The 12,151-nt window shown below is 42.2% G+C and overlaps 2 protein-coding genes across 3 annotated transcripts in view; both read left to right on the plus strand.

Annotated features, from left to right (window-relative positions):
• LOC149566117 (plant cysteine oxidase 3-like) overlaps positions 1-12,151 on the plus strand; it is a 113,414-nt gene that overhangs the window by 14,086 nt on the left and 87,177 nt on the right. The window lies entirely within an intron of this gene.
• LOC149566118 (uncharacterized) lies at positions 4,635-5,340 on the plus strand. The gene is made up of 2 exons (XM_089819550.1): positions 4,635-4,995; positions 5,098-5,340. Exons 1-2 carry the CDS (start codon positions 4,641-4,643, stop codon positions 5,325-5,327), a joined length of 585 nt encoding a protein of 194 aa, XP_089675676.1. The 5' UTR covers positions 4,635-4,640; the 3' UTR covers positions 5,328-5,340.

Here is a 12,151-nt window from a genome sequence, read left to right on the forward strand (position 1 = left end):
GAGGAATGAGCGAAGTGGTGGTGGTCAAGTGTGCCGAAGTTGGCAACCGAGGAGAGGTAAAGAATGTGGACTTGCTGGCTGTCGCGTTGCTGCCAACTTTCGCCGAAGTACTATCCTCCTCGGAGTCGATCCCACTGCTCACTGTGGTGGTGTCCTCTCATCCGTTGTTTGTATCTCTGTATGCCTCCAAACCCTAAAATACCTTTTTCTGTCCGGCCACGATTCCACCCGTGTCTAAATGTCTCTAATAGAATATTAGGGGTTCTCCTTGCGCCAACTTCCCCTTCGATGGAACCTCAAAATCGTCGACTGGTACTTGATGTAGGACTGCCTCCAAGAACAAACTAATGGCATGGTGTGGCATGAAGAATGTGCGATGCTGGAGTGTCATAAACTCCTCCATCCTGTTGGTGAGGATCGTGGCCCAATTGTACACAGTGCCATTCATGAATGTAATTTGCGGCAAAGCTATATCCGAAGCCCGACTTGCCTCTGTCAATCTGCTTTTGATGACATCCATGATACATCTCCAGTGGCCCTCCTGAATAAAATCTCTTCGTAGCCCTCTACTCTTAGCACCCTTTACCACTGACTCCATTTCCTCTGGCGTGAGATTGTGGCCTACTAATTTCACCCAATATTCTTTTCGTTCCTGCGACAACTTGTGGTTCTTGATCTCCACTTTCCATCCTTGGCTAGGAATGCCAAAGACCCTACTGAAATCCCTTGGTTTGAAGGAAATTGTCATATGGTGCTACTTGTACACAAATGTACTAGTTTTGCTGTTCCTATTGTATGATTCAATCATGGTTCGTAAAACCGATTCAAACAGCTGAATGGAAAATACGGGAAGTTGGATGGACCAATGTACTTGTGCTCGTACCAAAATTTGTTTGATTACCTTTGTGTTTGGAGTTTCTTGCCACCATTTTTGACACTTGCTACCATTCAGTCCTTCAAACTGAACTGCGAGGTGTGAGAGGTCAGCCTTCACCTTTTGCTTCTTATTGCTGGATGCTGTTGGCCCTGCAAAATGCATTCCAGAAGCCAAGCCTCTTGCATTCTTCTCCATATTTTCCTTCAACTGGTTCTTCCACTGCTTCCGTTTCCCTGCAGATTCCATAATAACTGTCTCTTGTTTTGTCTTTTAATGTACCCAAAAAAAGATGAGGGTTTTTCTTACTCTTTTTCTCTTTTGTCTCCCGTAGCAATGTTTCCCACGACAATGGTTCTTTTGTGGCAATGTTTCCTTCATGAATGGCCGCTGTTGTCCTCTACCTGTCTGTCTTTCTGCGGATGATGTGCCTCCGCAGCTTCTTCCTTTTCTCACACAACAACCCAATCCAAACGTGATTTGCAACTTGTCTCCGATGTATGGAACAACAATCGGTTAATGTTCATTCGCCTCATACGGGGGTGCCTTGCATGAATATATCGTCCTCTAACAGAAGGCATCCTCCAAAACTTATGAATGGAGATGTGAGAGACCACTCAACCCCTTTTCTCACGTATCCGTGGCTGCAATTTCTTTCTGACTGCTTCTATTTTCTCCACCTCCTTCCGCTAAACATACTCCTACAACTGCGATTTCCCTTAAAATCCTTAACACTCGACAAAGCTTCTTTCTAACACCCAGAAGTTTATTATTTTGTTGCGGCTAAATATCACCTAGTGGCAAAGTGTTTATTACTCAATGTTGCGTATAAGGAAAATGCGTTCGCGGGAATTTATAACACACCGAGACTTTACACGCTGCCCGCGGAAAAAACATTGCCCACGAACCCTTGCCGCAGGGCACAGATGTTTGTGGCCATGTGTCTTCTTTGTGTCTGCGGGACACCCTTGCGTTTGCGGGATTCTCTTTTTATTTTTAAATTTAAATTTAATTTTTTTTCTTTTTTTTCCCTTTACTTAACTCGGTCTGTTTGAGCGATTATTACTTACTTCGCCTCCTTGTCGTTCTTGATAGATTTTTAGCTTCGATCCGTTGATGGCCTTAGGAATCTCACGCTCGTCCAAGGTCCACAGTTTGATGGATCCGTTGTCGCTGACTTCTCTTACTTTATATGGTCCTAGCCATAGTTTAAAATGCCGGCGATATATCGCCGAAATCGCGGATTATCGCGCGTCTAAAACGTGGACGAATTAAACGCGCACTATATCGGGTCCGAGTTTTTAATAAACTCGCAGCGGTTTCTATCACAATATATCGCGAATAAATCTAAAAAGCAGCGGATTAATTCGTTGACTGGGGTCAAAGAAAATTAGGTCTTTTCAACTTTTGGCCGTGCCTTTACATACGCTAAAAAGATCCAAAAAGAGCGTTGTCGCCATGAATCGCAATGACTGATAGTAGTCGGGACTTGGGATAGCAATCGCAGTCGCAGTGATAGCAAGGTCTTTATTCTTTAAAGTTCAAACTGCCGTCCTCGTGATTCCAAGGTAGCCACAGTTGGAGGTCGGGATTTGCTCTGTAGTCTGCCGCGTCTTCTTTCCAGGTAGGGTTTTGGGTTCGTTTTTAATTATTTTTTTGCTGATTTTATATTTGAATTTTTCGTTTTCATAGTTCATTGTGATACTATATTAAATTTTAATATATATTATTGTATTTAGTTAAATAAAAATTATTACAAACAGATTACAAACGTATTCTTTTTTATTTGGATTAAATGTATTACAAATGTATTATTTTTTATTTGGATTAAATGTAATATATAATATGTATTACCAACAGATTAGAATATAATAAATTAATAATAATAATAAAATTTTAAAACAATAACTTATAGTCTTATATATAATAATAAAATTAATAAATATAAAACTTAAATTTATATATAATAATAAAATTATAAAACAATAACTTATATATAGTAATAAAATAGTATTAGTGTAAATTTAACTTTTATACAATATTGTTTTATTATTATATAAATATTCGACTTTAATATTTACTATTTACTATATTTTACTATTTCACTATTTTACTAAATATTAAATATTAATAGCTGTAATGTAAAATTGTAATTTATTAAATTTTAAAAAAATTAGCAGATACAAGATAAAATATAAAATCTAAATTTAAGTAAGGATATTATTTAAATGTGATTTGTGCTTTATAGATTCATACTATTTTATAAATTGCTACAAATTGTGTTTGATCTCAAACTAATCTAATATTTGATTTTTCATTTTTGTAACAGGATGACTAGTGGTGGCAAAGCAAAGGACCCTTTATGGAAACATGGTATTGCAGGAGCAAACAAAGGAGATATCCAGTGTATCCATTGCTTTAAATGGATGACTTTAGGGATAAGCCGATTGAAATATCATCTTGCAAAGATTCCATGCAATGATATTACACCGTGTCTAAAGTGTCCAGAAGAGGCTACAAGAGAGGCTATAGCAAGCCTTCGACAATAGGCACAAAGTAAGGCAGCAAAAAAGAGGATATTCGAGGCCATGGCAGCCCCAATGGAGACGTTTAGTTCTATAGGATCACAAACAGGTGGAGAAAGTTCTTCTTCTATTGGGCCTCGGATACGGGGATCGGGAAGTGTGAGTGGGTCTTTAGCAGATTTCTGGGTTCCACGTAACACTCCTGGTGCTCAACCCGACTTACTAGGTACTGCATTGAACAAAGAGATGCACGAACAAACAAAAGTGGCAATTATGAGATTTTGGGTCCGGAATAATCTTTCCTTCAATGCTTTATGCAGTCCATATTGGGATCAAGTGGTAACTTCCATTTCTTTGTCTGGTAAGGGGTTCAAGTCCCCAACTCCCTATGAGGTGAGTGGGCTGTTGTTAGATGACGAAGTAAGAAACATTCATCAACTTGTGGAAGAGCAAAGAAGAGTTTGGGAACAGAAAGGTTGCACTATTATCTCTGATGGGTGGACCGATGGCAGGAATAGGACACTCATCAACTTTCTAGTTGCTTCAGGGGTGCAGTTGGTATTTCTAAAATCAGTTGATGCCTTTGATCAAGTGAAAAATGCAGAAAATTTGTGTAACATGTTGGATGAGGTGGTAATAGAAGTGGGAGTGGCTAATGTCATCCAGATTGTGACTGATAATGCAGTTGCATATGTGGCAGCCGATAGACTTCTGATGGAGAGACATCCTACATTGTTTTGGAGCCCTTGTGCTGCCCATTGTCTCGACTTGCTTCTTGAGGATCTAGGGAAACTGAGCTGGGTGGAGAAGGTGGTTGAAGATGGAAGGAATATTGCGAAGTACATCTACAATCATACATGGGTCTTGAGTCTTATGAGAGAGCACACTAGTGGTAAGGATCTTGTCCAAGCAGGGGTCACCCGCTTTGCTACTAATTTTCTAAATTTGCAAAGCATATCAGAGACATTGTTAGACCTCAGGCGCATGTTTCTTGATAAGAAATGGTTAGAGAGTCCTTATGCCAAGAAGCCTGAAGCAGAGAAGATTGTGAGGATTGTGTTTGATGGTAGCTTTGAAAAGCTAATAAAGGAGACCCTCAAAGTAAGTTTTCAAATCTTAATTGATGATTTAGAATTTAATTTTGAAATATTTTCATTGGCTGATTTTGTATGTCTTATTATGTCTAGGTATCAGAGCCATTGGTGAAGGTTCTACAAATTGTGGATGGGGATAAAAACCCCATGGGGTTTCTATATGAGGCTATGGATAGCGCAAAAGAGGCCATTCAGCATTTGTATAGGTCAAATGAGACCAAATATAGACCCATATGGAACATCATTGATCGTAGATGGAACCGACAACTCCACCAACACATTCATGCAGCTGCCTACTACTTGAACCCCAAGTACTATTTCTCCAACACTTTTAAAGCAGATGCAGAGGTTCAAATTGGCTTGGACACATGTATTCGAAGATTGGTTGCTGATACGGACCTCCGAGACATCATACTTGATGAGTTGCAGAGCTACAAGAGGGAAGAGGGGCCATTATTTTCTTCTCCTGATTGCAAGCATAGGAGATACACCTTGCAGCCAGGTAAAAAAGAACTTGCGTTTAATTTTATCATACCATTTATTTCGCTCGTGAAGTTTATTGGAAGTTTTATCGCATCATAAATGATTTTTTTAAACCTTGCAGATCTGTGGTGGGAAGATTATGGTGCCACAACACCTAATCTTCGACAGCTTGCCATTCGAATTTTATCGCAGCCTTGTAGTGCTTCTGGCTGTGAGAGAAATTGGAGTACTTTTCAAAACATACACACAAAGAAACGCAATAGGTTGACCCAAAAATGCCTAAATGACTTGGTCTATGTGAAGTACAACCTTCTCTTGCACGAGAAGAAGGTGAAAGGGCAAGCTTCATAGGCAGCACTAGACTTGGATGACATTGATCCATATTCAGCAGATTGGATTGCTCCTCCTGATGGTGAGGGTGTAGATGAGGATGTGGGCGAACCTTTATTGACAGATGAGCAGCTAGCTGAGTTTGAGATGGAGGCAGATGACTGGGATGCAGATGTGGCAGCATGTGAGGTGGAACCTGAGCTTGGTCATCCATCAGAGGCTTTTGTGGAGCGTGAGGCACCTACTAGGGCACCTGTTGAGGATGTTGCTATGGCAACTACTTCAACACCACTCACCCAACAGCAGCAATCTTTTTTGAGTTTTACTCGTAGACGCAATTTATGATTGCTACTTTTAGTTTTCATTGATACTGAAACTTGAACTTAATATGTATTCAGAAGTTGTAGTTTCAAACTTTCATGGAGTTTGATTGCTATATGTATTGAACTTATTTATATTTTGATGTTATACTTGTTTTCCAGTTTATGATTCTGATTTCTATTACTATGTTAATCCACTAAGTTTTAATTGCTATGAAATTATGAATTATTGTTTAACTTAGAACTTTGCTTCATATATGGTAGATATCTCAAATCATTATATGTTCTACAAATTTAATGTGTACGTTACTATGTATGTATTTTAAAGAATATTTTAAGAAATTGTATATTTTCAAATGTTCGATAAAAGTGCCGATTAATTGCCGAGGTTTTGCCAATTCCGATATTTTCAAAAATTTTGGGTCAGCCGAGATATTGCCAATACCGAATTTTTAAACTATGGTCCCAGCCACTTAACCTTGAACTTGCCTGGTTTTATCTCGTTACAGCCGTTGAACCAAAGCACGAGTTGGCTTGGTTGGAACCTCGTCCTGTTCAAATGTTTATCATGCCACGCTTTTCGACGGGTCTGTGCCCCTTCTGTTTGTCGCCCATTGTGCTGTTAATCTACGTTTGTCCAGTTTGTTCAATTGGTAGAGGTGTTCCCACAAACTCTCCATATCTCCTAGTCTATTGTCAATTGCAATCCTCAGGCTCGGAACCATAAATTTGGCTGGCACCACCCCTTCTTGACCAAACATCAACTAGAACGGCGTCTGTCCCGTTGTGACTTTAAATGTGGTACGGTAGGCCCATAGCGTTGAAGGTAGCTTCTCCTCCCAGTCGGCCTATTCGACACCACATGACTTATATATGATGTCCATCAGAATTTTATTTGTGGCCTCTGCCTGGCCATTAGCCCGTGGATAGTAGGGACTTGACAATGAGTGAAATTTTTTGAATTTTGTTATTAGTAATCTAATCGCGTGGTTGATGAAGTGACCTTTGTCACTCATCAACTGAATAGGTATACCGTGCTAGGTGATGATTTGTTCGTATAAGAACTTGGCCGTGTTGATTGCGGAATTATCAGGTAGTGCTCGTGCTTCTACCCACTTTGTTAGATACTTCGTGGCTACTACTATGTAGCGACAGCGCCGAGCCCTGCTTGTCTTCAGGGGACCTACGAAGTCTAGTCCCCAACATTCAAATAACTCCTGAGCGTGGGACGGGTTCAATGACATGAAGTCCCTCTTTAGTGGTTTGCTAGCTCTTTGGCATGTGTCGCAACTCAACACCCATTCTCGTGTGTCGTTGTAAAGAGTGGGCCACCATAACCCGGCAAGCAGGACCTTCCGTGTTGTTGTGTCAGGTCCCATGTGCCCACCTGTTGGTCCTTCATATGCTTCCCTTAAAACATTTTGCACTTCTTCCTCCATGACACATCGCCATAGTATTTGATCAGGACCCATCTTATAGAGAAGACCATTTATTAACTGAAACGTTTGGCTTTGGAGAACTAACTTCCGCTTTTCGCCTAGCAGCATCTCTCTTGGAAATTGAGACGTTGACAGGTATTCTTCGATAGATTTGTACCATTCCAGAAGAATGGCGATTCTGAAGAGATGTGCATCCAGAAAGTCGTCATTGACCCCTTCCGGTGGTTCCCCGGACTTGAGCTGGGAAAGCTGATCGACAATAACATGACTCTTCTCGGGTCGCACGATGATGGTGAAGGTAAATTCTTGGAGCAGCAACAACCATCTGTTGATTCTGCCTTGGATAATTGGTTTGTTTACTAGGGACATCAACACTTGGTGATCCACGTAAAAAGTAAACAGTGTAGCCAATAGTTAATGTCTGAACTTTTGCACTGAGTACACCATCCCAAGAGCCTCCCTTTCAGTGGTACTATAATTTCTCTTGGCTTTTGACAGTAGCTGACTTGCAAAATACACTAGGTGAACGAGACCATGATCACCAGTCTGCACCAACGTTGTGCCAATGGCGAAGTTTGATGTGTCCATGTGGACGTGGAACTCCTTGCCCCAATTAGGATACGCTAGTATGGGTGCTCCCAATAGTCTGTTCTTTAGTTCTAAAAAGGCGATCTGCTTGGATGTCCAAATGTATGGTTGTCCCTTTTGTGTCAGCTTGTCTAAGGGAAGAGCAATTCTGGCATAGTTCTTTATAAATTGTTTGTAATACCCAATGTGCCTGAGAAAGGATTTAACTCCAGATACGTCCGTCAGGGCTTCCATTTCGACTATGACCCTTACTTTATCCGGGTCAGTCTTTAGTCCCGTCTTACAAATGATATGTCTGTGTAGTTTTCCTTGAGGAACCATGAATCAACATTTCTTTGGATTTAATGCCAGCCTTGCCCGTCGACACCTCTCCATACACTCCTGAAGTGCCTTTAAATGGTTGTCTTGTTTACTGAAAATGGACCAATCATCTAGAAAGGCGCGAAAGTTGCTGATTTACATTTTGTCGAATATATATAGAATTATCCTTTGGAACGTGGCGGGTGCGTTACACAATCCGAAGGGCATTCGATTGTACGCATACACGCCATCCTCCACCACAAAAGTAGTCTTCAGTTTGTCTTCCTCTGCGATGGAAATCTGGTTATAGCCAGAAAATCCATCCATGAAGGAATACATCTCATGTCCAACCACTTCTTCCAGAATCGTGTTAGTAAATGGAATTGGAAAGGGATCTTTTATTGTTACCGCTTTGAGGCACCGAAAGTCCATGCATATCCGGATTTGGATCCCGTCCTTCATTGATATCACAATAGGTGACACCCATTCGCTTGTTTGAACCTTGAATATTATACTGGCCTCCAACATGCGTTGTATCTCCTCATCTACGCGGGTGGCATAGTTTTTATTCATCCTATATGGGCGCTTCCGCACATGAGTGGCTCCAGGTACCAGTTGTATGCGGTGGACACACATCTCCGGTAGGATTTCCTTTAAATCTTTGTACGTCCATGCTAATACATCTTTGTACTCGAGAAAATTTTTGAATGCCGCGGCCTTCAGATTGGGTTCCAGTCGTCCCCCACGAGTATGTTCTTTGGATTCTCCACGTCTCCAAGATTTGTAACTTCTATCGATGGCTCCTCGTATCTTATCTCCTTACCTTCGAAGGAATGGGCGGGACTCTCATTGATCTCTGCATCTTCCTCTCTGTATTCCACGAACTGTGGTGGAAATACCTCCTCATCTTAGGGTTCTTCAACGCCGCCCAGCATGTACGTATGGAAGAGTTCATAGTCCTCCATTTGCCAATGAAAAAGCCTATTAAGTGAACTTGTCTCATCTTTCGAACACTCCTCCAACTCTAAGATGCCCTTGTCGTTTGGATTCATTCTACCTTCATCTCTTTGATGCTCTTCATTCGACTCAGATTCCGACGACGAGGCCATTTCTTTGCTTACCATTTGTGTTCGGAGATCGATTGCAAACTTCCGCTCTCCACTTTCCATTGTCAAGGTATTCTTCTTCTAGTTATAATTTACTTTGGCGGCCACTAGCCATCCTCTTCCCAGAATGGCATCATATCCCTTTTTCTTCAATGGGATTACGTCGAAGTCCAACACAAATGGCTGTGTCCCAATAGTTACTTGTTAGGCCACCAAGGTCCCAGGGGGTTTTATCCTCTACTGGTCAGTGCCGAGTAGGTTGAATGTGGACGGCCACAGGGTCGGCTTCCCCAATTTCTTCCACGTCTCCTCGAGGACATTCACCCTAGACCCACCATCCACGATGGTGTCCATCAGGATGGTGTCCATCAGGATGGTTCCGAATATTCCCATCTTGACCACCGCTGGATGTTGACCGCTGCTTACTTTAAGCAACATGGGTCTATTGTCGACCCTCCTGGTACCGTTGGTTGCCCTTTCATCTCCATCGTTGGTTGTTCGTTCGTCTCTGCCATTATTGCATGGGTATACAACAATACCGTTCTGAGTTGTGGTACTACTTGTAACAGATCCTGGACTCTGACAGGCACCTCCATTTGTAGGATCTAATTGACTAAGTTTCTCCCTCCAATCGTCGGGGTACAGTCTCTTTCGTATCCTTTGCAACTTTCATTCCGTAGCCTTTGCTTTTTCATGTGGGGGTCAGAATAGGTCGCCTGTTTAGCCTGGTTGTGGGTAACGACCAAAACTTTTTCTTTGTCGTTGTTGATGAGTTTTACTTGTTTCGGGCAATTTGCATCTTCGTGGTCCCCTGGACCACACCATTGACATAACTTTTGCGGAGTGTCATTCTTCGTACACTCTCTGGCGAAGTGGCCCCATTGGTTACATGCCCGACGTTGGATTATGGGCCTTCCTTTTGAATCATATTGAATTCGATTTCTATTGTCATTTCCACCCCTTCCTCCTCGGCGGTTGTTCTGGTAGCTGCCGGGTGTGGCAATAGTGTTGCCCTGATTCTCATTGTTTGTGTCGGATGTGGATGGTTGTTCCTGCATGCCCGACATTGGATTATGGGCCTTCCTTTTGAATCATATTGAATTCGATTTCTATTGTCATTTCCGCCCCTTCCTCCTCGGCGGTTGTTCCGGTAGCTGCTGGGTGTGGCAATAGTGTTGCCCTGATTCTCATTGTTTGCGTCGGATGTGGATGGTTTTTCCTGCGTGAACAATATCTGTTGGCTCCTAGTCCTCGTGTTGAATGGACATTCCTTTGTAGAATGCCCTAGGACCTAACAGATGTCACACATCGCCTTCTTCGGACACACTCCTTTTGAATGGCCCTTTTCCTTACAATCCGTGCACCAAATTTCTCCTTCCTCCATGCGGCCACCCGTTCCCATCATTGATTTGAATTCCTTGCACATCCGCTCCAAGCCTTTCTGAAGTGCTTGCACTTTCTTGCTGGGTTCCTCCTCACTATCAGCATTGCTTCCCTCGTCGGATGATCCATCACTTTCAAAGGATGATGACGATTTACTTCTCTTCTTCTTCTTTTTCTTTGTCGTTTTGCTTTCGCTTTCCAGATTCAGAGCACGGTCATATGCGTCAGTGTATGGCGTGGGTGGAACCATCTTCATTTTTCTTCTTAATGCCCCACAGAGGCCTTCTACAAACTAGTGTTTCTTTAACTCATCTTCTTTCTGAGTTCCCATTCGGCTCAAAAGATCTTTAAGCCTTCGATTGTAGGCTCGAACTGTATCCTTCTTCCCTTGTTTGTAGTTGTAGATTTCTGCTACAACCTCGTTATTATCATGGAGCAGTCAGAATTCGGCTTGGAACTCCTTTAGATCATCCCATGTGGAGATCTTTGCTTTGTCCATGTCCGAGAACCAATCCACCACCACTCCCTTTATGCTGGCGAGAAATTGATTCAACCATTCATTGGCCTCTGTGACCTGAATTGGTTGGGTTCCTCCTTACTATCAGCACTGCTTTCCTCGTCAGATGATTCATCACTTTCAGAGGATGATGACGATTTACTTCTCTTCTTTTTCTTTGCCGTTTTGCTTTCGCTTTCCAGATTTAGAGCACGGTCATATGCGTCAGTGTATGACGTGGGTAGAACAATCTTCATTTTTCTTCTTAACGCCCCGCGTAGGCCTTCTACAAACTAGTGTTTCTTTAACTCATCTGCTTGCTGAGTTCCCATTCAGCTCAACAGATCTTTAAGCCTTCAATTGTAGGCTCGAACTGTATCCTTCTTCCCTTGTCTACAATTGTAGATTTTTGCTACAACCTCGTTATTATCATGGAGCAATTAGAATTCGGCTTGGAACTCCTTCTTTAGATCATCCCATGTGGAGATCTTTGCTTTGTCCATGTCCAAGAAACAATCCACCGCCACTCCCCGTAGGCTGGCGGGAAATTGATTCAACCATTCATCGGCATCCGTGATCGAATTGGCTGTCCATATTGTTTCGCACGTATGGCAATGGCGCACGGGATCCTCCTTGTCGCCTGTGAACTTCAGAAGTTTTTGTTTTTGACATTGTGCTTCTTGCTTGTTGATTACCACTACTACTCGATTGTGTCCCAAAAATGTTCAAAGTTGGCCCCGACGGGTTACTTTGACCACCGTGCAGTGCTGCTCTGACACTTCCTCTTGCCTTGGTGTCTTTTGTCGGCCTCGCCTCCTCTCCTATTTCTTCACAGGCTCCCTCTCGTAGTGGTGTATGTGATGAATGTAAAGATTGCTCCTTCGTTTCCTCAAGCCTTGTTTGTCTATGTCGAGTTTCCTCCAACAACTCCTCGTTGCTTCGTCCCTGCCGCTCTAGCGAACTATGACACCCTTCATTGGTTCCTGTGAACCTTGCTACGACCACCACACTAGGTAATTCCTCCAGCTGCCCCTCAGTTCGTTCCTTGGCGACTTGTCTTATTCTCCGCCGATGTTCGGCTTCACTACGCACAATTTGTAACTTGTCGATTTCCTCCCTCAAGTTTCTATTTTTATTCAAAAGATTGGGCATCTCACATAAACCATCATAAAATAAAACAAAAATATGATACTTTTATTTATTTACTCTATAT

This window comes from Cupressus sempervirens, chromosome 3 (assembly GCF_028749045.1).
Source record: "Cupressus sempervirens isolate cs-2001-9-10 chromosome 3, ASM2874904v1, whole genome shotgun sequence".
Lineage (NCBI taxonomy): Eukaryota > Viridiplantae > Streptophyta > Pinopsida > Cupressales > Cupressaceae > Cupressus > Cupressus sempervirens.